Consider the following 26,880-nt stretch of genomic DNA (forward strand, 5'->3'; position numbering starts at 1 on the left):
TAGTAATTTTTTCCCTTACTATGACGTCTTACGTGGGCTAGAAACAAGAATCCGCGGTGGCTGCGTCCAGAGAGAAAACGTCTCTCTACTTTGAAAATTGTATACCCCCTTTCTTCTTCACCCCTACCTAACTTTCAATGGTTTAGGGAGAGGGCGAGGCCGATTATCCGTTATAAATTCAAATCTTAGGCGGTAACGGCGCGTTGCTAATTCTTTCTGAAAGGTAAATATTATTTACGTCATGAACTTTTAATTTAATGTAAGGTTTTACAAATCTACGAACTATTATAAGAATGAATTATTGCCATCACCTTTCAAAGCTGACGATGATAAAATGAAAATGAAAAAAGTTACTACTTGAAATAAAATTTGATACAAAATACTTGGTCTTCTCATTTTAAATGTAGGTCTATTATGTGTATTATGTGTACATTATAATTATCCTAAATAACGGTGCACATAATTTATTTAATATAGCAATTTTGAATGCAAAAAGACCTTCGTGTTTACACGTATATAAAGGCCATTAACGTCGATTAACGTCGTTCTCCTTTTTCCGGACATACAAACTTTATATCTCATATAAGACAGATCGCGTATTCTTTGGCGCCCACGTATGACGTCAATGAAAAGAGCTAGACGAGAGAGGTAGCTAGAACGGTAAACCGTAAAATCCCAACACCGAATACGCCCGCCTTGAGTTCAGCCTGGCACTGCTTAGCTTCTGTCATGTGTGACCTTCCGTGTTTGCACCTTTATTTAGTTTAATTAAACCAAGTTCTTTCGTTAATTGCAATTAAAAATGGTTAAGAAGTGTTGAAACCATGATTACGCGAAAGAAACTTTAGTTTTTTATTGAGTTCTATAGACCAAAGGTTATCGAAAAAGCAATGTTTATGGTATAGGACCAAGGCTTAAGCAATGACAGTGGGCCAAGGCTTAGTGAAAAGATTGGAATTTGGCGGGATGGTTAAATGTTACGTCAGTAGAGTATGTTCGGAACATTTTTATAACAGGTAATATATGCATAATTTAATATTTAAGACTATTCAAAACATTTCTGTGTTCCCAAACTGTACTTTAGCCCTTAGCACATTCAAAATACACAGTTTTTTCAATAAATATAATTTATTCAAGGTTAATTATAGGACAATTAATAACATTTAAGTCGCGGAAATTAATTAAAATATACATTTTCCATGTTTTATGTCTATATATTACCCTTCATATTATAGATTAGGTTAAGTTAGGTTGGGTTTGATTAAGTTAGGTTACTTTGCAGGCTTGTAACTCTGTTTCTACTAGAGATACGGGGATGTCCTTTGAGTATGTTATAGTCCAATTTGTCCCCCATCCAACAATACTTAAAACTTGGGATTTCGTCAAACAGGGGCCGAGATATTAAGCAAAATGTTCAAAAACATGCTGTAGGGAGAGCGTCACACCCAACTTTAGAGGCCTATAACTCCAAAGTTGGGTGTGACGCAAATCCTATGGAGGGGACGATCATTTTAGTGATCGTACGGGGAACCCGAACCCGACCCGGGAAGTCGGGGATCCCCGGCTTTTTCCAACCCGACCCGACCCGACCCGGCCAGTCAATTTTGAAGTCGGGTTAAAAAAAATTCGGGGTGGGCCCGTAGTAGAGGGTAAGTTATTATTTACGGTCGCGCTTTGTGTTGCAGTAGATAGGAACTCGAATCTGAGTAGGGCGAGCTTGAATATTTAATTTTTTTCTGTCTCGAGGCTTCGAAAGCCAGTAGAAAACTGATATATTTCGGCAATTTCATGGTCGTCCGTCAAACGCCAATGTATTAATTGTGTGTTAAGTTGCGAGCAATTGATTTCAAAATTGAAAAAGTGGTAGAAGAGTTTCACGAGTACCAGAAACCCCATTCAGCCACTGCCAAGGGCAAGGACAATTTGGAAACTTTACAGATGGAAGACGCACCTGTTCTGGGACAATTAGTTACCCCAATCCCTTCCACGACGTTATATCAGATAGCAATGATATGGCAGAATCGCCTACTATTGGATTCATTAAAGCAGTGATAACTTGGAACTAAATTACAGAAAATAAATTCCTTACATTACATAGTACATAGCTACTATGTATAATTTTTTAGAATATGTTAATTCCATTTATATTATTAAAAAGGAAACCCCGACCCGACCCGACCCGATTTTCCGGGTTTTTTTTCGCAACCCGACCCGGAACCCGACCCGACAAAAATGTCACCCCGTACGATCACTAGATCATTTTCCTTAATTACTCGGCCCCTGTTTGTCGTAGCCCTACGTTTTTAGTATGGTTAGATGGGGGACAAATAGGACTATGACATACTCAAAGGACATCCCCGTATCTCTAGTAGAACCAGAGTTAATGGGTGTTTTGTAAAATAAGTCCGCGTTAATTCAATGGAGCGAGTGTTTATGAACATTTTGACTAATTCCTCGGCCCCTGATTGTTGTAATTATTTAAAATAGTTAAATTTAATTTGTACTCCAATTAATTGCCTTTTTTCCTTTTATTTTTCAAGAAATTTGAGCAAGTAACGAAGTTCTTGGGCCTGGAGAGTAAGTTTTAATTTAAAACCTTATTTAAAGTTATTAAGATATGGTTCCAATTTGTTTTTGTCTTTTTAAAGAATGCTCGAGAGTCCAATGGAACCTTTTTACGAAAATGCAACAGTTTGGTAATTATTTTTAATTTATTTACATTATTTTAAAGTTTTCGGGCCAAGGCTTAATGATTTAGACCCAAAAACGCAACTTTTATTACCAGTTTTGAAAAATAGATGGCGCTAGTTTATGCACTGGCTTAGAATTTTCCAAGGAGTAATAATATTTATCGGGGTTGGGAGTTACAATGGAGTGTTCCTTGAAAGGGCAATATAATGCAATTAGGTATCTTTTGATATTGCTCCATGGTAAGTTTCACGCTAGCAGCCAATCAAATCTGACTAACAGACTAACAGCTCAGTGGTGGACCTGGTGCAGGCTGCAGCCGCGCAGCGACGTCTCTAAATTTTTTAAGCCTTTGTTTTGCGTGGTTAATTATAATTTTAATTGAGTTTTAATTATATTTAACGTGATTTTATCGATTAGTATAAAGTTTGTGGATTCCGCGTATGAAGATGGGTTTATTTAAAAGACTTCCAGGGCCAAAGTAATTAATAGTTTTAGGTTTAAAAGTTGTTAGGCCTACTTTTGGGCGGAATAATGAAATTTTTGGGCTAGATTTTACTTTAGCCCTTTGCACATTCAAAATACACAGTTTTTCAATAAATATAATTTATTCAAGGTTAATTAAGGGATAATTAATTACATTTAAGTCGCGGAAATTAATTAAAATATATATTTTCCATGTTTTTCTATATTTTACCCTTCATATTATTGGTTAGGGAGGGTTAGGGTTAGATTAAGTTAGGGTTAGGGTTAGATTAAGTTAGGTTTGGGGTTAGATTAAGTTAGGGTTAGATTAAGTTAGGGTTAGGGTTAGGGTTAGATTAAGTTAGGGTTAGGGTTAGGTTAAGTTAGGTTAGGGTTAGATTAAGTTAGGTTAGGGTTAGATTAAGTTAGGTTAGGGTTAGATTAAGTTAGGGTTAGGGTTAGATTAAGTTAGGGTTAGGTTAAGTTAGGGTTAGATTAAGTTAGGGTTAGGGTTAGATTAAGTTAGGGTTAGGGTTAGATTAAGTTAGGGTTAGGGTTAGATTAAGTTAGGGTTAGATTAAGTTAGGGTTAGGGTTAGATTAAGTTAGGGTTAGGGTTAGGGTTAGGTTAAGTTAGGTTAGGGTTAGATTAAGTTAGGTTAGGGTTAGATTAAGTTAGGGTTAGGGTTAGATTAAGTTAGGGTTAGGTTAAGTTAGGGTTAGGTTAAGTTAGGGTTAGGGTTAGGGTTAGGGTTAGGTTAAGTTAGGGTTAAGTTAGGGTAGATTGGGTTATATTTTATGGTATTTGGTGGCTATGAAGAAGGAAATGGTCAGGAATAATTTTATGCTCATTAAAATATCAATTTAAGTTAGTTTCCGCCGCGACTTAAATGTAATTAATTAACCTTGAATAAATGATTATTTATTGGAAAAACTGCCGTATTTTGAATGTGCCAAGGGCTAAACCGTAAAGTAAAATGTTTAATAAGTAATTTTAACGCGATTTCATCTTATTAAGTAATCCTAAATTATTCTAAATAATTTTAGGTAATCCTAAATCAATTTAAATAAGCCTAAATCCGTTTTACTTTATTTATTTATTTATTAGCTGTCCGTGGGTTTAAGCGGTATAGGGTAATGGCAGCCCTCTGCCTTCGACTGTATTAAGCTCTATGGGGAAATAACATGGGGTGCCATTAGACCATAATGAAATACAACCACTCCAGCCCTCCAAACTCAAGGGTCCTATGGTGAGTGTGAAATGTTTAGTTTTTTATTTTGTAAGGGAACTTTAAGGGTTTTGCCCGATAATTAAAATTAATTATTAAGTTGTTTGGTAATGTTCAAATTATTACTTACGTTACCAATAACCCGTACAAGAACGACGAAAATGCTACTAAGTTAATTTATAAGAATAGAGTAAAATATATTTCGGTTCGTAATACTTGCAATCTTGAAAGAACTGGTTAATATTGATTTAAATAATTAAGGATTAGACTACTACGAGACTAAATAAAATTGATTAAAACTATAAGCGCGGCGGCGGACAACAACCAACCAACCAACCAACGTCTAGGGCGGGGCGGGGTTTTCATTGTCACGTGATACCACCTATCAAAGGAACAAATAGATCTCCTTATCTTAGGCCTATTTCCTTATCTTATCTTATCTGATATCCAACGGGTAATAAGCGGAGTTGCGGAGTTATCAACCCCTTGGGGGTCAAATAAACGCGCCGATCTAGTAGTTGCTGGGCAAGAGATTGGATGGACATCTCCCCCCAAATACGAATCTCCAAGAGGATTGAGCCCACAGTTCGATTTGAACGAGATGACACGAAGAAGACCAAGCGCTGCCAATATTTTCTTGGGAGAAATACCACCAGGCTCTCATTGACCAGCCAATGGGGAACACGATAGGACACTGGCTCCCATCCAACAATCGCCTCGGGCAGCCAACCAATACGTACTTTAACCCGCTTTTGCAATGCTCAAATTTTTTTGTATAATTTGAAATATATATAGTGCCATAAATATATTATTTTAAAAATAATAATAATAACGATGTCGATAATAATGGTACGCTGTGTATTTTCCGACCTTGTACTGTCAGGGCAGGGCAGCGTACTTGCGTGTTTCTTTTCTTAAATAAAGTATTTCATCTCTGTGTCTCTTTCATTCTACATTCCCATTTCACCCTTTGCAGTAGTGGACTACTCGAGGGGTCGGACGGGGATGTCCTTAGGATATGCCCCCCATCTAACCGTACTAAAAACTTTGGGCTACGACAAACAGGGGCCAAGTAATTAAGCAAAACGTAAACAAACAACCCCTCCATAGGAATTGCATTTTAGACCCAACTTTGCAGGCTCGTAACTCTGTTTCTACTAGAGATACGGGGATGTCGTTTGAGTATGTTATAGCCCAATTTGTCCCCCATCCAACCATACCAAGAACATAGGGTTACGACAAACAGGGGCCGAGTAATTAAGCAAAACGTAAAGAAACAAACCCCTCCGTAGGAAATGCATTAGACCCAATTTTGCAGGCTCGTAACTGTGGGTCTAGTAGAGATACGGGGATGTCCTTTGAGTATGTTATAGTTAAATTTGTCCCCCATCCTACTATACCAAAGGTTTGGGGTTGCGTCATATAGGGGCCGAGAAATTAAGCGAAATATTCAAAAACATGCCATAAAAATAGCGTCACACCCAACTTTAGAGTCTCGTAACTCTGGTTCTAATAGACATAGGGGTATGTCCTCTGAGTATGTTATAGTCGAATTTGTCCCCCATCCAACCATACCAAGAACATAGGGCTACGACAAACAGGGGCCGAGATATTAAGCAAAATGTTCGTCAACGTATGGTATCTTCTCACCTTTATTTGCTATGTTACTTATGACTTTAGCACTGAACAGGCTCATAACTCTCGTTCTATTAGAGATACGGGGATCTCCTTTGGATATGTTATAGTACTCTTTGCTCCCCATACAAGGATACTTTAAACTTGAGGCTACCTCAATATCGTCGTCAACTTATTTTTTGTCTCACTTATTGTTAGGAGGTTACTTTTGATTTTTGAAAATAAACTCTGGTTCTAGTAGTGATACGGGGATGTCCTTTGAGTATGTTATAGATCAATTTGTCCCCCATCCAACCATACTATAAACTTAGGGCTACGACAAACAGGGGCCAAGTAATTAAGCAAAACGTAAACAAACAACCCCTCCATAGGAAAAGCGTTTGACCCAATTTTGGAGGCTCGTAACTCTGGTTCTAGTAGAGATACGGGGATGTCCTTTGAGTATGTTATAGATCAATTTGTCCCCCATCCAACCATACTATAAACTTAGGGCTACGACAAACAGGGGCCAAGTAATTAAGCAAAACGTAAACGAACAACCCCTCCATAGGAAAAGCGTTTGACCCAATTTTGGAGGCTCGTAACTCTGGTTCTAGTAGAGATAAGGGGATGTCCTTTGAGAATGTTATAGTGCAATTTGTCCCCCATCTGACCATACTAAAAACGTAGGGCTACGACAAACATGGGCCAAGTAATTAAGCAAAACGTAAACGAACAACCCCTCCATAGGAAAAGCGTTTGACCCAATTTTGGAGGCTCGTAACTCTGGTTCTAGTAGTGATACGGGGATGTCCTTTGAGTATGTTATAGATCAATTTGTCCCCCATCCAACCATACTATAAACTTAGGGCTACGACAAACAGGGGCCAAGTAATTAAGCAAAACGTAAACAAACAACCCCTCCATAGGAAAAGCGTTTGACCCAATTTTGGAGGCTCGTAACTCTGGTTCTAGTAGTGATACGGGGATGTCCTTTGAGTATGTTATAGATCAATTTGTCCCCCATCCAACCATACTATAAACTTAGGGCTACGACAAACAGGGGCCAAGTAATTAAGCAAAACGTAAACAAACAAACCCTCCATAGGAAAAGCGTTTGACCCAATTTTGGAGGCTCGTAACTCTGGTTCTAGTAGAGATAAGGGGATGTCCTTTGAGAATGTTATAGTGCAATTTGTCCCCCATCTGACCATACTAAAAACGTAGGGCTACGACAAACATGGGCCAAGTAATTAAGCAAAACGTAAACGAACAACCCCTCCATAGGAAAAGCGTTTGACCCAATTTTGGAGGCTCGTAACTCTGGTTCTAGTAGTGATACGGGGATGTCCTTTGAGTATGTCATAGATCAATTTGTCCCCCATCCAACCATACTATAAACTTAGGGCTACGACAAACAGGGGCCAAGTTATTAAGCAAAACGTAAACAAACAACCCCTCCATAGGAAAAGCGTTTGACCCAATTTTGGAGGCTCGTAACTCTGGTTCTAGTAGTGATACGGGGATGTCCTTTGAGTATGTCATAGATCAATTTGTCCCCCATCCAACCATACTATAAACTTAGGGCTACGACAAACAGGGGCCAAGTAATTAAGCAAAACGTAAACAAACAAACCCTCCATAGGAAAAGCGTTTGACCCAATTTTGGAGGCTCGTAACTCTGGTTCTAGTAGTGATACGGGGATGTCCTTTGAGTATGTTATAGATCAATTTGTCCCCCATCCAACCATACTATAAACTTAGGGCTACGACAAACAGGGGCCAAGTAATTAAGCAAAACGTAAACAAACAAACCCTCCATAGGAAAAGCGTTTGACCCAATTTTGGAGGCTCGTAACTCTGGTTCTAGTAGTGATACGGGGATGTCCTTTGAGTATGTTATAGATCAATTTGTCCCCCATCCAACCATACTATAAACTTAGGGCTACGACAAACAGGGGCCAAGTAATTAAGCAAAACGTAAACAAACAACCCCTCGATAGGAAAAGCGTTTGACCCAATTTTGGAGGCTCGTAACTCTGGTTCTAGTAGAGATACGGGGATGTCCTTTGAGTATGTTATAGATCAATTTGTCCCCCATCCAACCATACTATAAACTTAGGGCTACGACAAACAGGGGCCAAGTAATTAAGCAAAACGTAAACGAACAACCCCTCCATAGGAAAAGCGTTTGACCCAATTTTGGAGGCTCGTAACTCTGGTTCTAGTAGTGATACGGGGATGTCCTTTGAGTATGTTATAGATCAATTTGTCCCCCATCCAACCATACTATAAACTTAGGGCTACGACAAACAGGGGCCAAGTAATTAAGCAAAACGTAAACAAACAACCCCTCCATAGGAAAAGCGTTTGACCCAATTTTGGAGGCTCGTAACTCTGGTTCTAGTAGAGATACGGGGATGTCCTTTGAGTATGTTATAGATCAATTTGTCCCCCATCCAACCATACTATAAACTTAGGGCTACGACAAACAGGGGCCAAGTAATTAAGCAAAACGTAAACGAACAACCCCTCCATAGGAAAAGCGTTTGACCCAATTTTGGAGGCTCGTAACTCTGGTTCTAGTAGTGATACGGGGATGTCCTTTGAGTATGTCATAGATCAATTTGTCCCCCATCCAACCATACTATAAACTTAGGGCTACGACAAACAGGGGCCAAGTAATTAAGCAAAACGTAAACGAACAACCCCTCCATAGGAAAAGCGTTTGACCCAATTTTGGAGGCTCGTAACTCTGGTTCTAGTAGAGATAAGGGGATGTCCTTTGAGAATGTTATAGTGCAATTTGTCCCCCATCTGACCATACTAAAAACGTAGGGCTACGACAAACATGGGCCAAGTAATTAAGCAAAACGTAAACGAACAACCCCTCCATAGGAAAAGCGTTTGACCCAATTTTGGAGGCTCGTAACTCTGGTTCTAGTAGAGATACGGGGATGTCCTTTGAGTATGTTATAGTCCAATTTGTCCCCCATCCAACCATACTAAAAACTTTGGGCTACGACAAACAGGGGCCAGGTACTTAAGCAAACCGTAAAGAAACAAACTCCTCCATAGGAAATGCTTTAGACTATACTTTGCAGGCTCGTAACTCTGTTTCTACTAGAGATACGGGGATGTCGTTTGAGTATGTTATAGCCCAATTTGTCCCCCATCCTACTATACCAAAGGTTTGGGGTTGCGTCATATAGGGGCCGAGAAATTAAGCGAAATATTCAAAAACATGCCATAAAAATAGCGTCACACCCAACTTTAGAGTCTCGTAACTCTGGTTCTAATAGACATAGGGGGATGTCCTCTGAGTATGTTATAGTCCAATTTGTCCCCCATCCAACCATACCAAGAACATAGGGCTACGACAAACAGGGGCCGAGATATTAAGCAAAATGTTCGTCAACGTATGGTATCTTCTCACCTTTATTTGCTATGTTACTTATGATTTTAGCACTGAACTTTGTAGGCTCATAACTCTCGTTCTATTAGAGATACGGGGATCTCCTTTGGATATGTTATAGTACTCTTTGCTCCCCATACAAGGATACTTTAAACTTGAGGCTACCTCAATATCGTCGTCAACTTATTTTTTGTCTCACTTATTGTTAGGAGGTTACTTTTGATTTTTGAAAATAAACTTTGCAGGCTCGTAACTCTTTTTCTAGTAGAGATACGCGGATGTCCTTTGAGTATGTTATAGCCCAATTTGTCCCCCATCTAACCATACTAAAAACTTTGGGCTACGACAAACTGGGGCCGAGTACTTAAGCAAAACGTAAAGAAACAAACCCCTCCATAGGAAATGCATTAAACTAAATTTTGGAGGCTCGGAACTCTGGTTCTACCAGAGATACGGGGATGTAAATAATGTGACCTTGACACAAATGTTCGGATAATTATAAAGGTCTTTACATATCCCAAGCGAAAAAAAAAACTTCGCGGTTTCGAACCTGTGGCCTTCCGTGAGTGAGGCGGATGTGTTAACCACTACACTACAGATATGTTATTATGGGTGACCGAGAATACAGGGCCGAGTAATTAAGGAAAAAGTAAAGAAACAACTCCTTCCATAGGAATAGCATTAGACCCAACTTTGGAGGCTCGTAACTCTGGTTCTAGTAGAGATAAGGGGATGTCCTTTGAGAATGTTATAGTGCAATTTGTCCCCCATCTGACCATACTAAAAACGTAGGGCTACGACAAACATGGGCCAAGTAATTAAGCAAAACGTAAACGAACAACCCCTCCATAGGAAAAGCGTTTGACCCAATTTTGGAGGCTCGTAACTCTGGTTCTAGTAGTGATACGGGGATGTCCTTTGAGTATGTTATAGATCAATTTGTCCCCCATCCAACCATACTATAAACTTAGGGCTACGACAAACAGGGGCCAAGTAATTAAGCAAAACGTACACAAACAAACCCTCCATAGGAAAAGCGTTTGACCCAATTTTGGAGGCTCGTAACTCTGGTTCTAGTAGTGATACGGGGATGTCCTTTGAGTATGTTATAGATCAATTTGTCCCCCATCCAACCATACTATAAACTTAGGGATACGACAAACAGGGGCCAAGTAATTAAGCAAAACGTAAACAAACAACCCCTCCATAGGAAAAGCGTATGACCCAATTTTGGAGGCTCGTAACTCTGGTTCTACTAGAGATACGGGGATGTCCTTTGAGTATGTTATAGATCAATTTGTCCCCCATCCAACCATACTATAAACTTAGGGCTACGACAAACAGGGGCCAAGTAATTAAGCAAAACGTACACAAACAAACCCTCCATAGGAAAAGCGTTTGACCCAATTTTGGAGGCTCGTAACTCTGGTTCTACTAGAGATACGGGGATGTCCTTTGAGTATGTTATAGATCAGTTTGTCCCCCATCCAACCATACTATAAACTTAGGGCTACGACAAACAGGGGCCAAGTAATTAAGCAAAACGTAAACAAACAAACCCTCCATAGGAATTGCATTAGACCCAACTTTGCGGCCTCGTAACTCTGGGTCTAGTAGAGTTACGGGGATGTAAATAATGTGACCTTGACACAAATGTTCGGATAATTATAAAGGTCTTTACATATCCCAAGCAAAAAAAAAAAAAGAAAAAAAACTTCGCGGTTTCGAACCTGTAGACTTCCGGGAGTGAGGCGGACATGATAACCACTGCACTACAGATATGTTCTGATGTTTGATCGAAAATACAGGCCAAATATTTAAGCAAAACGTGAACAAACAAACCCCTCCATAGGAAATGCATTAGACCCAATTTTGCAGGCTCGTAACTGTGGGTCTAGTAGAGATACGGGGACGTCCTTTGAGTATGTTATAGTTAAATTTGTCCCCCATCTAACTATACTAAAGACTTTGGGCTGCGACAAACAGGGGCCAAGTAATTAAGCAAAACGTAAACAAACAACCCCTCCATAGGAATTGCATTTTAGACCCAACTTTGCAGCCTCGTAACTCTGTTTCTACTAGAGATACGGGGATGTCCTTTGAGTATGTTATAGCCCAATTTGCCCCCCATCTAACCATACTAAAAACTTTGGGCTACGACAAACAGGGGCCAGGTACTTAAGCAAACCGTAAAGAAACAAACTCCTCCATAGGAAATGCTTTAGACTATACTTTGCAGGCTCGTAACTCTGTTTCTACTAGAGATACGGGGATGTCGTTTGAGTATGTTATAGCCCAATTTGTCCCCCATCCTACTATACCAAAGGTTTGGGGTTGCGTCATATAGGGGCCGAGAAATTAAGCGAAATATTCAAAAACATGCCATAAAAATAGCGTCACACCCAACTTTAGAGTCTCGTAACTCTGGTTCTAATAGACATAGGGGGATGTCCTCTGAGTATGTTATAGTCCAATTTGTCCCCCATCCAACCATACTATAAACTTAGGGCTACGACAAACAGGGGCCAAGTAATTAAGCAAAACGTAAACAAACAACCCCTCCATAGGAAAAGCGTTTGACCCAATTTTGGAGGCTCGTAACTCTGGTTCTAGTAGAGATACGGGGATGTCCTTTGAGTATGTTATAGATCAATTTGTCCCCCATCCAACCATACTATAAACTTAGGGCTACGACAAACAGGGGCCAAGTAATTAAGCAAAACGTAAACGAACAACCCCTCCATAGGAAAAGCGTTTGACCCAATTTTGGAGGCTCGTAACTCTGGTTCTAGTAGAGATAAGGGGATGTCCTTTGAGAATGTTATAGTGCAATTTGTCCCCCATCTGACCATACTAAAAACGTAGGGCTACGACAAACATGGGCCAAGTAATTAAGCAAAACGTAAACGAACAACCCCTCCATAGGAAAAGCGTTTGACCCAATTTTGGAGGCTCGTAACTCTGGTTCTAGTAGTGATACGGGGATGTCCTTTGAGTATGTTATAGATCAATTTGTCCCCCATCCAACCATACTATAAACTTAGGGCTACGACAAACAGGGGCCAAGTAATTAAGCAAAACGTAAACAAACAACCCCTCCATAGGAAAAGCGTTTGACCCAATTTTGGAGGCTCGTAACTCTGGTTCTAGTAGTGATACGGGGATGTCCTTTGAGTATGTTATAGATCAATTTGTCCCCCATCCAACCATACTATAAACTTAGGGCTACGACAAACAGGGGCCAAGTAATTAAGCAAAACGTAAACAAACAAACCCTCCATAGGAAAAGCGTTTGACCCAATTTTGGAGGCTCGTAACTCTGGTTCTAGTAGAGATAAGGGGATGTCCTTTGAGAATGTTATAGTGCAATTTGTCCCCCATCTGACCATACTAAAAACGTAGGGCTACGACAAACATGGGCCAAGTAATTAAGCAAAACGTAAACGAACAACCCCTCCATAGGAAAAGCGTTTGACCCAATTTTGGAGGCTCGTAACTCTGGTTCTAGTAGTGATACGGGGATGTCCTTTGAGTATGTCATAGATCAATTTGTCCCCCATCCAACCATACTATAAACTTAGGGCTACGACAAACAGGGGCCAAGTTATTAAGCAAAACGTAAACAAACAACCCCTCCATAGGAAAAGCGTTTGACCCAATTTTGGAGGCTCGTAACTCTGGTTCTAGTAGTGATACGGGGATGTCCTTTGAGTATGTCATAGATCAATTTGTCCCCCATCCAACCATACTATAAACTTAGGGCTACGACAAACAGGGGCCAAGTAATTAAGCAAAACGTAAACAAACAAACCCTCCATAGGAAAAGCGTTTGACCCAATTTTGGAGGCTCGTAACTCTGGTTCTAGTAGTGATACGGGGATGTCCTTTGAGTATGTTATAGATCAATTTGTCCCCCATCCAACCATACTATAAACTTAGGGCTACGACAAACAGGGGCCAAGTAATTAAGCAAAACGTAAACAAACAACCCCTCCATAGGAAAAGCGTTTGACCCAATTTTGGAGGCTCGTAACTCTGGTTCTAGTAGAGATACGGGGATGTCCTTTGAGTATGTTATAGATCAATTTGTCCCCCATCCAACCATACTATAAACTTAGGGCTACGACAAACAGGGGCCAAGTAATTAAGCAAAACGTAAACGAACAACCCCTCCATAGGAAAAGCGTTTGACCCAATTTTGGAGGCTCGTAACTCTGGTTCTAGTAGTGATACGGGGATGTCCTTTGAGTATGTCATAGATCAATTTGTCCCCCATCCAACCATACTATAAACTTAGGGCTACGACAAACAGGGGCCAAGTAATTAAGCAAAACGTAAACGAACAACCCCTCCATAGGAAAAGCGTTTGACCCAATTTTGGAGGCTCGTAACTCTGGTTCTAGTAGAGATAAGGGGATGTCCTTTGAGAATGTTATAGTGCAATTTGTCCCCCATCTGACCATACTAAAAACGTAGGGCTACGACAAACATGGGCCAAGTAATTAAGCAAAACGTAAACGAACAACCCCTCCATAGGAAAAGCGTTTGACCCAATTTTGGAGGCTCGTAACTCTGGTTCTAGTAGAGATACGGGGATGTCCTTTGAGTATGTTATAGTCCAATTTGTCCCCCATCCAACCATACTAAAAACTTTGGGCTACGACAAACAGGGGCCAGGTACTTAAGCAAACCGTAAAGAAACAAACTCCTCCATAGGAAATGCTTTAGACTATACTTTGCAGGCTCGTAACTCTGTTTCTACTAGAGATACGGGGATGTCGTTTGAGTATGTTATAGCCCAATTTGTCCCCCATCCTACTATACCAAAGGTTTGGGGTTGCGTCATATAGGGGCCGAGAAATTAAGCGAAATATTCAAAAACATGCCATAAAAATAGCGTCACACCCAACTTTAGAGTCTCGTAACTCTGGTTCTAATAGACATAGGGGGATGTCCTCTGAGTATGTTATAGTCCAATTTGTCCCCCATCCAACCATACCAAGAACATAGGGCTACGACAAACAGGGGCCGAGATATTAAGCAAAATGTTCGTCAACGTATGGTATCTTCTCACCTTTATTTGCTATGTTACTTATGATTTTAGCACTGAACTTTGTAGGCTCATAACTCTCGTTCTATTAGAGATACGGGGATCTCCTTTGGATATGTTATAGTACTCTTTGCTCCCCATACAAGGATACTTTAAACTTGAGGCTACCTCAATATCGTCGTCAACTTATTTTTTGTCTCACTTATTGTTAGGAGGTTACTTTTGATTTTTGAAAATAAACTTTGCAGGCTCGTAACTCTTTTTCTAGTAGAGATACGCGGATGTCCTTTGAGTATGTTATAGCCCAATTTGTCCCCCATCTAACCATACTAAAAACTTTGGGCTACGACAAACTGGGGCCGAGTACTTAAGCAAAACGTAAAGAAACAAACCCCTCCATAGGAAATGCATTAAACTAAATTTTGGAGGCTCGGAACTCTGGTTCTACCAGAGATACGGGGATGTAAATAATGTGACCTTGACACAAATGTTCGGATAATTATAAAGGTCTTTACATATCCCAAGCGAAAAAAAAAACTTCGCGGTTTCGAACCTGTGGCCTTCCGTGAGTGAGGCGGATGTGTTAACCACTACACTACAGATATGTTATTATGGGTGACCGAGAATACAGGGCCGAGTAATTAAGGAAAAAGTAAAGAAACAACTCCTTCCATAGGAATAGCATTAGACCCAACTTTGGAGGCTCGTAACTCTGGTTCTAGTAGAGATAAGGGGATGTCCTTTGAGAATGTTATAGTGCAATTTGTCCCCCATCTGACCATACTAAAAACGTAGGGCTACGACAAACATGGGCCAAGTAATTAAGCAAAACGTAAACGAACAACCCCTCCATAGGAAAAGCGTTTGACCCAATTTTGGAGGCTCGTAACTCTGGTTCTAGTAGTGATACGGGGATGTCCTTTGAGTATGTTATAGATCAATTTGTCCCCCATCCAACCATACTATAAACTTAGGGCTACGACAAACAGGGGCCAAGTAATTAAGCAAAACGTACACAAACAAACCCTCCATAGGAAAAGCGTTTGACCCAATTTTGGAGGCTCGTAACTCTGGTTCTAGTAGTGATACGGGGATGTCCTTTGAGTATGTTATAGATCAATTTGTCCCCCATCCAACCATACTATAAACTTAGGGATACGACAAACAGGGGCCAAGTAATTAAGCAAAACGTAAACAAACAACCCCTCCATAGGAAAAGCGTATGACCCAATTTTGGAGGCTCGTAACTCTGGTTCTACTAGAGATACGGGGATGTCCTTTGAGTATGTTATAGATCAATTTGTCCCCCATCCAACCATACTATAAACTTAGGGCTACGACAAACAGGGGCCAAGTAATTAAGCAAAACGTACACAAACAAACCCTCCATAGGAAAAGCGTTTGACCCAATTTTGGAGGCTCGTAACTCTGGTTCTACTAGAGATACGGGGATGTCCTTTGAGTATGTTATAGATCAGTTTGTCCCCCATCCAACCATACTATAAACTTAGGGCTACGACAAACAGGGGCCAAGTAATTAAGCAAAACGTAAACAAACAAACCCTCCATAGGAATTGCATTAGACCCAACTTTGCGGCCTCGTAACTCTGGGTCTAGTAGAGTTACGGGGATGTAAATAATGTGACCTTGACACAAATGTTCGGATAATTATAAAGGTCTTTACATATCCCAAGCAAAAAAAAAAAAAGAAAAAAAACTTCGCGGTTTCGAACCTGTAGACTTCCGGGAGTGAGGCGGACATGATAACCACTGCACTACAGATATGTTCTGATGTTTGATCGAAAATACAGGCCAAATATTTAAGCAAAACGTGAACAAACAAACCCCTCCATAGGAAATGCATTAGACCCAATTTTGCAGGCTCGTAACTGTGGGTCTAGTAGAGATACGGGGACGTCCTTTGAGTATGTTATAGTTAAATTTGTCCCCCATCTAACTATACTAAAGACTTTGGGCTGCGACAAACAGGGGCCAAGTAATTAAGCAAAACGTAAACAAACAACCCCTCCATAGGAATTGCATTTTAGACCCAACTTTGCAGCCTCGTAACTCTGTTTCTACTAGAGATACGGGGATGTCCTTTGAGTATGTTATAGCCCAATTTGCCCCCCATCTAACCATACTAAAAACTTTGGGCTACGACAAACAGGGGCCAGGTACTTAAGCAAACCGTAAAGAAACAAACTCCTCCATAGGAAATGCTTTAGACTATACTTTGCAGGCTCGTAACTCTGTTTCTACTAGAGATACGGGGATGTCGTTTGAGTATGTTATAGCCCAATTTGTCCCCCATCCTACTATACCAAAGGTTTGGGGTTGCGTCATATAGGGGCCGAGAAATTAAGCGAAATATTCAAAAACATGCCATAAAAATAGCGTCACACCCAACTTTAGAGTCTCGTAACTCTGGTTCTAATAGACATAGGGGGATGTCCTCTGAGTATGTTATAGTCCAATTTGTCCCCCATCCAACCATACTATAAACTTAGGGCTACGACAAACAGGGGCCAAGTAATTAAGCAAAACGTAAACAAACAACCCCTCCATAGGAAAAGCGTTTGACCCAATTTTGGAGGCTCGTAACTCTGGTTCTAGTAGAGATACGGGGATGTCCTTTGAGTATGTTATAGATCAATTTGTCCCCCATCCAACCATACTATAAACTTAGGGCTACGACAAACAGGGGCCAAGTAATTAAGCAAAACGTAAACGAACAACCCCTCCATAGGAAAAGCGTTTGACCCAATTTTGGAGGCTCGTAACTCTGGTTCTAGTAGAGATAAGGGGATGTCCTTTGAGAATGTTATAGTGCAATTTGTCCCCCATCTGACCATACTAAAAACGTAGGGCTACGACAAACATGGGCCAAGTAATTAAGCAAAACGTAAACGAACAACCCCTCCATAGGAAAAGCGTTTGACCCAATTTTGGAGGCTCGTAACTCTGGTTCTAGTAGTGATACGGGGATGTCCTTTGAGTATGTTATAGATCAATTTGTCCCCCATCCAACCATACTATAAACTTAGGGCTACGACAAACAGGGGCCAAGTAATTAAGCAAAACGTAAACAAACAACCCCTCCATAGGAAAAGCGTTTGACCCAATTTTGGAGGCTCGTAACTCTGGTTCTAGTAGTGATACGGGGATGTCCTTTGAGTATGTTATAGATCAATTTGTCCCCCATCCAACCATACTATAAACTTAGGGCTACGACAAACAGGGGCCAAGTAATTAAGCAAAACGTAAACAAACAAACCCTCCATAGGAAAAGCGTTTGACCCAATTTTGGAGGCTCGTAACTCTGGTTCTAGTAGAGATAAGGGGATGTCCTTTGAGAATGTTATAGTGCAATTTGTCCCCCATCTGACCATACTAAAAACGTAGGGCTACGACAAACATGGGCCAAGTAATTAAGCAAAACGTAAACGAACAACCCCTCCATAGGAAAAGCGTTTGACCCAATTTTGGAGGCTCGTAACTCTGGTTCTAGTAGTGATACGGGGATGTCCTTTGAGTATGTCATAGATCAATTTGTCCCCCATCCAACCATACTATAAACTTAGGGCTACGACAAACAGGGGCCAAGTTATTAAGCAAAACGTAAACAAACAACCCCTCCATAGGAAAAGCGTTTGACCCAATTTTGGAGGCTCGTAACTCTGGTTCTAGTAGTGATACGGGGATGTCCTTTGAGTATGTCATAGATCAATTTGTCCCCCATCCAACCATACTATAAACTTAGGGCTACGACAAACAGGGGCCAAGTAATTAAGCAAAACGTAAACAAACAAACCCTCCATAGGAAAAGCGTTTGACCCAATTTTGGAGGCTCGTAACTCTGGTTCTAGTAGTGATACGGGGATGTCCTTTGAGTATGTTATAGATCAATTTGTCCCCCATCCAACCATACTATAAACTTAGGGCTACGACAAACAGGGGCCAAGTAATTAAGCAAAACGTAAACAAACAACCCCTCCATAGGAAAAGCGTTTGACCCAATTTTGGAGGCTCGTAACTCTGGTTCTAGTAGAGATACGGGGATGTCCTTTGAGTATGTTATAGATCAATTTGTCCCCCATCCAACCATACTATAAACTTAGGGCTACGACAAACAGGGGCCAAGTAATTAAGCAAAACGTAAACGAACAACCCCTCCATAGGAAAAGCGTTTGACCCAATTTTGGAGGCTCGTAACTCTGGTTCTAGTAGAGATAAGGGGATGTCCTTTGAGAATGTTATAGTGCAATTTGTCCCCCATCTGACCATACTAAAAACGTAGGGCTACGACAAACATGGGCCAAGTAATTAAGCAAAACGTAAACGAACAACCCCTCCATAGGAAAAGCGTTTGACCCAATTTTGGAGGCTCGTAACTCTGGTTCTAGTAGTGATACGGGGATGTCCTTTGAGTATGTTATAGATCAATTTGTCCCCCATCCAACCATACTATAAACTTAGGGCTACGACAAACAGGGGCCAAGTAATTAAGCAAAACGTAAACGAACAACCCCTCCATAGGAAAAGCGTTTGACCCAATTTTGGAGGCTCGTAACTCTGGTTCTAGTAGAGATACGGGGATGTCCTTTGAGTATGTTATAGTCCAATTTGTCCCCCATCCAACCATACTAAAAACTTTGGGCTACGACAAACAGGGGCCAGGTACTTAAGCAAACCGTAAAGAAACAAACTCCTCCATAGGAAATGCTTTAGACTATACTTTGCAGGCTCGTAACTCTGTTTCTACTAGAGATACGGGGATGTCGTTTGAGTATGTTATAGCCCAATTTGTCCCCCATCCTACTATACCAAAGGTTTGGGGTTGCGTCATATAGGGGCCGAGAAATTAAGCGAAATATTCAAAAACATGCCATAAAAATAGCGTCACACCCAACTTTAGAGTCTCGTAACTCTGGTTCTAATAGACATAGGGGGATGTCCTCTGAGTATGTTATAGTCCAATTTGTCCCCCATCCAACCATACCAAGAACATAGGGCTACGACAAACAGGGGCCGAGATATTAAGCAAAATGTTCGTCAACGTATGGTATCTTCTCACCTTTATTTGCTATGTTACTTATGATTTTAGCACTGAACTTTGTAGGCTCATAACTCTCGTTCTATTAGAGATACGGGGATCTCCTTTGGATATGTTATAGTACTCTTTGCTCCCCATACAAGGATACTTTAAACTTGAGGCTACCTCAATATCGTCGTCAACTTATTTTTTGTCTCACTTATTGTTAGGAGGTTACTTTTGATTTTTGAAAATAAACTTTGCAGGCTCGTAACTCTTTTTCTAGTAGAGATACGCGGATGTCCTTTGAGTATGTTATAGCCCAATTTGTCCCCCATCTAACCATACTAAAAACTTTGGGCTACGACAAACTGGGGCCGAGTACTTAAGCAAAACGTAAAGAAACAAACCCCTCCATAGGAAATGCATTAAACTAAATTTTGGAGGCTCGGAACTCTGGTTCTACCAGAGATACGGGGATGTAAATAATGTGACCTTGACACAAATGTTCGGATAATTATAAAGGTCTTTACATATCCCAAGCGAAAAAAAAAACTTCGCGGTTTCGAACCTGTGGCCTTCCGTGAGTGAGGCGGATGTGTTAACCACTACACTACAGATATGTTATTATGGGTGACCGAGAATACAGGGCCGAGTAATTAAGGAAAAAGTAAAGAAACAACTCCTTCCATAGGAATAGCATTAGACCCAACTTTGGAGGCTCGTAACTCTGGTTCTAGTAGAGATAAGGGGATGTCCTTTGAGAATGTTATAGTGCAATTTGTCCCCCATCTGACCATACTAAAAACGTAGGGCTACGACAAACATGGGCCAAGTAATTAAGCAAAACGTAAACGAACAACCCCTCCATAGGAAAAGCGTTTGACCCAATTTTGGAGGCTCGTAACTCTGGTTCTAGTAGTGATACGGGGATGTCCTTTGAGTATGTTATAGATCAATTTGTCCCCCATCCAACCATACTATAAACTTAGGGCTACGACAAACAGGGGCCAAGTTATTAAGCAAAACGTAAACAAACAACCCCTCCATAGGAAAAGCGTTTGACCCAATTTTGGAGGCTCGTAACTCTGGTTCTAGTAGTGATACGGGGATGTCCTTTGAGTATGTCATAGATCAATTTGTCCCCCATCCAACCATACTATAAACTTAGGGCTACGACAAACAGGGGCCAAGTAATTAAGCAAAACGTAAACAAACAAACCCTCCATAGGAAAAGCGTTTGACCCAATTTTGGAGGCTCGTAACTCTGGTTCTAGTAGTGATACGGGGATGTCCTTTGAGTATGTTATAGATCAATTTGTCCCCCATCCAACCATACTATAAACTTAGGGCTACGACAAACAGGGGCCAAGTAATTAAGCAAAACGTAAACAAACAAACCCTCCATAGGAAAAGCGTTTGACCCAATTTTGGAGGCTCGTAACTCTGGTTCTAGTAGTGATACGGGGATGTCCTTTGAGTATGTTATAGATCAATTTGTCCCCCATCCAACCATACTATAAACTTAGGGCTACGACAAACAGGGGCCAAGTAATTAAGCAAAACGTAAACAAACAACCCCTCCATAGGAAAAGCGTTTGACCCAATTTTGGAGGCTCGTAACTCTGGTTCTAGTAGAGATACGGGGATGTCCTTTGAGTATGTTATAGATCAATTTGTCCCCCATCCAACCATACTATAAACTTAGGGCTACGACAAACAGGGGCCAAGTAATTAAGCAAAACGTAAACGAACAACCCCTCCATAGGAAAAGCGTTTGACCCAATTTTGGAGGCTCGTAACTCTGGTTCTAGTAGAGATAAGGGGATGTCCTTTGAGAATGTTATAGTGCAATTTGTCCCCCATCTGACCATACTAAAAACGTAGGGCTACGACAAACATGGGCCAAGTAATTAAGCAAAACGTAAACGAACAACCCCTCCATAGGAAAAGCGTTTGACCCAATTTTGGAGGCTCGTAACTCTGGTTCTAGTAGTGATACGGGGATGTCCTTTGAGTATGTTATAGATCAATTTGTCCCCCATCCAACCATACTATAAACTTAGGGCTACGACAAACAGGGGCCAAGTAATTAAGCAAAACGTAAACAAACAACCCCTCCATAGGAAAAGCGTTTGACCCAATTTTGGAGGCTCGTAACTCTGGTTCTAGTAGTGATACGGGGATGTCCTTTGAGTATGTTATAGATCAATTTGTCCCCCATCCAACCATACTATAAACTTAGGGCTACGACAAACAGGGGCCAAGTAATTAAGCAAAACGTAAACAAACAAACCCTCCATAGGAAAAGCGTTTGACCCAATTTTGGAGGCTCGTAACTCTGGTTCTAGTAGAGATAAGGGGATGTCCTTTGAGAATGTTATAGTGCAATTTGTCCCCCATCTGACCATACTAAAAACGTAGGGCTACGACAAACATGGGCCAAGTAATTAAGCAAAACGTAAACGAACAACCCCTCCATAGGAAAAGCGTTTGACCCAATTTTGGAGGCTCGTAACTCTGGTTCTAGTAGTGATACGGGGATGTCCTTTGAGTATGTCATAGATCAATTTGTCCCCCATCCAACCATACTATAAACTTAGGGCTACGACAAACAGGGGCCAAGTTATTAAGCAAAACGTAAACAAACAACCCCTCCATAGGAAAAGCGTTTGACCCAATTTTGGAGGCTCGTAACTCTGGTTCTAGTAGTGATACGGGGATGTCCTTTGAGTATGTCATAGATCAATTTGTCCCCCATCCAACCATACTATAAACTTAGGGCTACGACAAACAGGGGCCAAGTAATTAAGCAAAACGTAAACAAACAAACCCTCCATAGGAAAAGCGTTTGACCCAATTTTGGAGGCTCGTAACTCTGGTTCTAGTAGTGATACGGGGATGTCCTTTGAGTATGTTATAGATCAATTTGTCCCCCATCCAACCATACTATAAACTTAGGGCTACGACAAACAGGGGCCAAGTAATTAAGCAAAACGTAAACAAACAAACCCTCCATAGGAAAAGCGTTTGACCCAATTTTGGAGGCTCGTAACTCTGGTTCTAGTAGTGATACGGGGATGTCCTTTGAGTATGTTATAGATCAATTTGTCCCCCATCCAACCATACTATAAACTTAGGGCTACGACAAACAGGGGCCAAGTAATTAAGCAAAACGTAAACAAACAACCCCTCCATAGGAAAAGCGTTTGACCCAATTTTGGAGGCTCGTAACTCTGGTTCTAGTAGAGATACGGGGATGTCCTTTGAGTATGTTATAGATCAATTTGTCCCCCATCCAACCATACTATAAACTTAGGGCTACGACAAACAGGGGCCAAGTAATTAAGCAAAACGTAAACAAACAAACCCTCCATAGGAAAAGCGTTTGACCCAATTTTGGAGGCTCGTAACTCTGGTTCTAGTAGTGATACGGGGATGTCCTTTGAGTATGTTATAGATCAATTTGTCCCCCATCCAACCATACTATAAACTTAGGGCTACGACAAACAGGGGCCAAGTAATTAAGCAAAACGTAAACAAACAACCCCTCCATAGGAAAAGCGTTTGACCCAATTTTGGAGGCTCGTAACTCTGGTTCTAGTAGAGATACGGGGATGTCCTTTGAGTATGTTATAGATCAATTTGTCCCCCATCCAACCATACTATAAACTTAGGGCTACGACAAACAGGGGCCAAGTAATTAAGCAAAACGTAAACAAACAACCCCTCCATAGGAAAAGCGTTTGACCCAATTTTGGAGGCTCGTAACTCTGGTTCTAGTAGAGATACGGGGATGTCCTTTGAGTATGTTATAGATCAATTTGTCCCCCATCCAACCATACTATAAACTTAGGGCTACGACAAACAGGGGCCAAGTAATTAAGCAAAACGTAAACGAACAACCCCTCCATAGGAAAAGCGTTTGACCCAATTTTGGAGGCTCGTAACTCTGGTTCTAGTAGAGATAAGGGGATGTCCTTTGAGAATGTTATAGTGCAATTTGTCCCCCATCTGACCATACTAAAAACGTAGGGCTACGACAAACATGGGCCAAGTAATTAAGCAAAACGTAAACGAACAACCCCTCCATAGGAAAAGCGTTTGACCCAATTTTGGAGGCTCGTAACTCTGGTTCTAGTAGTGATACGGGGATGTCCTTTGAGTATGTTATAGATCAATTTGTCCCCCATCCAACCATACTATAAACTTAGGGCTACGACAAACAGGGGCCAAGTAATTAAGCAAAACGTAAACAAACAACCCCTCCATAGGAAAAGCGTTTGACCCAATTTTGGAGGCTCGTAACTCTGGTTCTAGTAGTGATACGGGGATGTCCTTTGAGTATGTTATAGATCAATTTGTCCCCCATCCAACCATACTATAAACTTAGGGCTACGACAAACAGGGGCCAAGTAATTAAGCAAAACGTAAACCAACAAACCCTCCATAGGAAAAGCGTTTGACCCAATTTTGGAGGCTCGTAACTCTGGTTCTAGTAGAGATAAGGGGATGTCCTTTGAGAATGTTATAGTGCAATTTGTCCCCCATCTGACCATACTAAAAACGTAGGGCTACGACAAATATGGGCCAAGTAATTAAGCAAAACGTAAACGAACAACCCCTCCATAGGAAAAGCGTTTGACCCAATTTTGGAGGCTCGTAACTCTGGTTCTAGTAGTGATACGGGGATGTCCTTTGAGTATGTCATAGATCAATTTGTCCCCCATCCAACCATACTATAAACTTAGGGCTACGACAAACAGGGGCCAAGTTATTAAGCAAAACGTAAACAAACAACCCCTCCATAGGAAAAGCGTTTGACCCAATTTTGGAGGCTCGTAACTCTGGTTCTAGTAGTGATACGGGGATGTCCTTTGAGTATGTCATAGATCAATTTGTCCCCCATCCAACCATACTATAAACTTAGGGCTACGACAAACAGGGGCCAAGTAATTAAGCAAAACGTAAACAAACAAACCCTCCATAGGAAAAGCGTTTGACCCAATTTTGGAGGCTCGTAACTCTGGTTCTAGTAGTGATACGGGGATGTCCTTTGAGTATGTTATAGATCAATTTGTCCCCCATCCAACCATACTATAAACTTAGGGCTACGACAAACAGGGGCCAAGTAATTAAGCAAAACGTAAACAAACAAACCCTCCATAGGAAAAGCGTTTGACCCAATTTTGGAGGCTCGTAACTCTGGTTCTAGTAGTGATACGGGGATGTCCTTTGAGTATGTTATAGATCAATTTGTCCCCCATCCAACCATACTATAAACTTAGGGCTACGACAAACAGGGGCCAAGTAATTAAGCAAAACGTAAACAAACAACCCCTCCATAGGAAAAGCGTTTGACCCAATTTTGGAGGCTCGTAACTCTGGTTCTAGTAGAGATACGGGGATGTCCTTTGAGTATGTTATAGATCAATTTGTCCCCCATCCAACCATACTATAAACTTAGGGCTACGACAAACAGGGGCCAAGTAATTAAGCAAAACGTAAACAAACAACCCCTCCATAGGAAAAGCGTTTGACCCAATTTTGGAGGCTCGTAACTCTGGTTCTAGTAGAGATACGGGGATGTCCTTTGAGTATGTTATAGATCAATTTGTCCCCCATCCAACCATACTATAAACTTAGGGCTACGACAAACAGGGGCCAAGTAATTAAGCAAAACGTAAACGAACAACCCCTCCATAGGAAAAGCGTTTGACCCAATTTTGGAGGCTCGTAACTCTGGTTCTAGTAGAGATAAGGGGATGTCCTTTGAGAATGTTATAGTGCAATTTGTCCCCCATCTGACCATACTAAAAACGTAGGGCTACGACAAACATGGGCCAAGTAATTAAGCAAAACGTAAACGAACAACCCCTCCATAGGAAAAGCGTTTGACCCAATTTTGGAGGCTCGTAACTCTGGTTCTAGTAGTGATACGGGGATGTCCTTTGAGTATGTTATAGATCAATTTGTCCCCCATCCAACCATACTATAAACTTAGGGCTACGACAAACAGGGGCCAAGTAATTAAGCAAAACGTAAACAAACAACCCCTCCATAGGAAAAGCGTTTGACCCAATTTTGGAGGCTCGTAACTCTGGTTCTAGTAGTGATACGGGGATGTCCCTTGAGTATGTTATAGATCAATTTGTCCCCCATCCAACCATACTATAAACTTAGGGCTACGACAAACAGGGGCCAAGTAATTAAGCAAAACGTAAACAAACAAACCCTCCATAGGAAAAGCGTTTGACCCAATTTTGGAGGCTCGTAACTCTGGTTCTAGTAGAGATAAGGGGATGTCCTTTGAGAATGTTATGGTGCAATTTGTCCCCCATCTGACCATACTAAAAACGTAGGGCTACGACAAACATGGGCCAAGTAATTAAGCAAAACGTAAACGAACAACCCCTCCATAGGAAAAGCGTTTGACCCAATTTTGGAGGCTCGTAACTCTGGTTCTAGTAGTGATACGGGGATGTCCTTTGAGTATGTCATAGATCAATTTGTCCCCCATCCAACCATACTATAAACTTAGGGCTACGACAAACAGGGGCCAAGTTATTAAGCAAAACGTAAACAAACAACCCCTCCATAGGAAAAGCGTTTGACCCAATTTTGGAGGCTCGTAACTCTGGTTCTAGTAGTGATACGGGGATGTCCTTTGAGTATGTCATAGATCAATTTGTCCCCCATCCAACCATACTATAAACTTAGGGCTACGACAAACAGGGGCCAAGTAATTAAGCAAAACGTAAACAAACAAACCCTCCATAGGAAAAGCGTTTGACCCAATTTTGGAGGCTCGTAACTCTGGTTCTAGTAGTGATACGGGGATGTCCTTTGAGTATGTTATAGATCAATTTGTCCCCCATCCAACCATACTATAAACTTAGGGCTACGACAAACAGGGGCCAAGTAATTAAGCAAAACGTAAACGAACAACCCCTCCATAGGAAAAGCGTTTGACCCAATTTTGGAGGCTCGTAACTCTGGTTCTAGTAGAGATACGGGGATGTCCTTTGAGTATGTTATAGATCAATTTGTCCCCCATCCAACCATACTATAAACTTAGGGCTACGACAAACAGGGGCCAAGTAATTAAGCAAAACGTAAACAAACAATCCCTCCATAGGAAAAGCGTTTGACCCAATTTTGGAGGCTCGTAACTCTGGTTCTAGTAGAGATACGGGGATGTCCTTTGAGTATGTTATAGATCAATTTGTCCCCCATCCAACCATACTATAAACTTAGGGCTACGACAAACAGGGGCCAAGTAATTAAGCAAAACGTAAACGAACAACCCCTCCATAGGAAAAGCGTTTGACCCAATTTTGGAGGCTCGTAACTCTGGTTCTAGTAGAGATAAGGGGATGTCCTTT

At 41.1% G+C, this 26,880-nt stretch overlaps 1 protein-coding gene across 3 annotated transcripts in view; it reads left to right on the forward strand.

Moving 5' to 3' along the window:
* The first annotated feature begins 722 nt into the window (after window positions 1-722).
* The window catches only part of LOC149677970 (N-acetylglucosamine transporter UNC93A-like), a 33,392-nt gene continuing 7,234 nt past the window's right edge, over window positions 723-26,880 (forward strand). The window contains exons 1-4 of one of the 3 annotated variants that reach the window (XM_089835991.1): window positions 723-1,016; window positions 2,541-2,577; window positions 2,649-2,696; window positions 4,261-4,402. Coding sequence is in view for 1 of the 3 variants with exons in the window: in XM_089835990.1 (XP_089692116.1) it covers window positions 2,684-2,696 (13 nt within the window). In the remaining 2 variants the exon portion in view is untranslated. Of the gene's footprint in view, window positions 1,017-2,540; window positions 2,578-2,648; window positions 2,697-3,005; window positions 3,170-4,260; window positions 4,403-26,880 lie in introns of those variants that run through there. The other 2 variants (XM_089835990.1, XM_089835992.1) reach the window with 2 other exon arrangements.

Source organism: Phalangium opilio, unplaced genomic scaffold (assembly GCF_054372755.1).
Source record: "Phalangium opilio isolate 3A_F unplaced genomic scaffold, DU_Popi_V2 ptg000042l_1, whole genome shotgun sequence".
NCBI lineage: Eukaryota > Metazoa > Arthropoda > Arachnida > Opiliones > Phalangiidae > Phalangium > Phalangium opilio.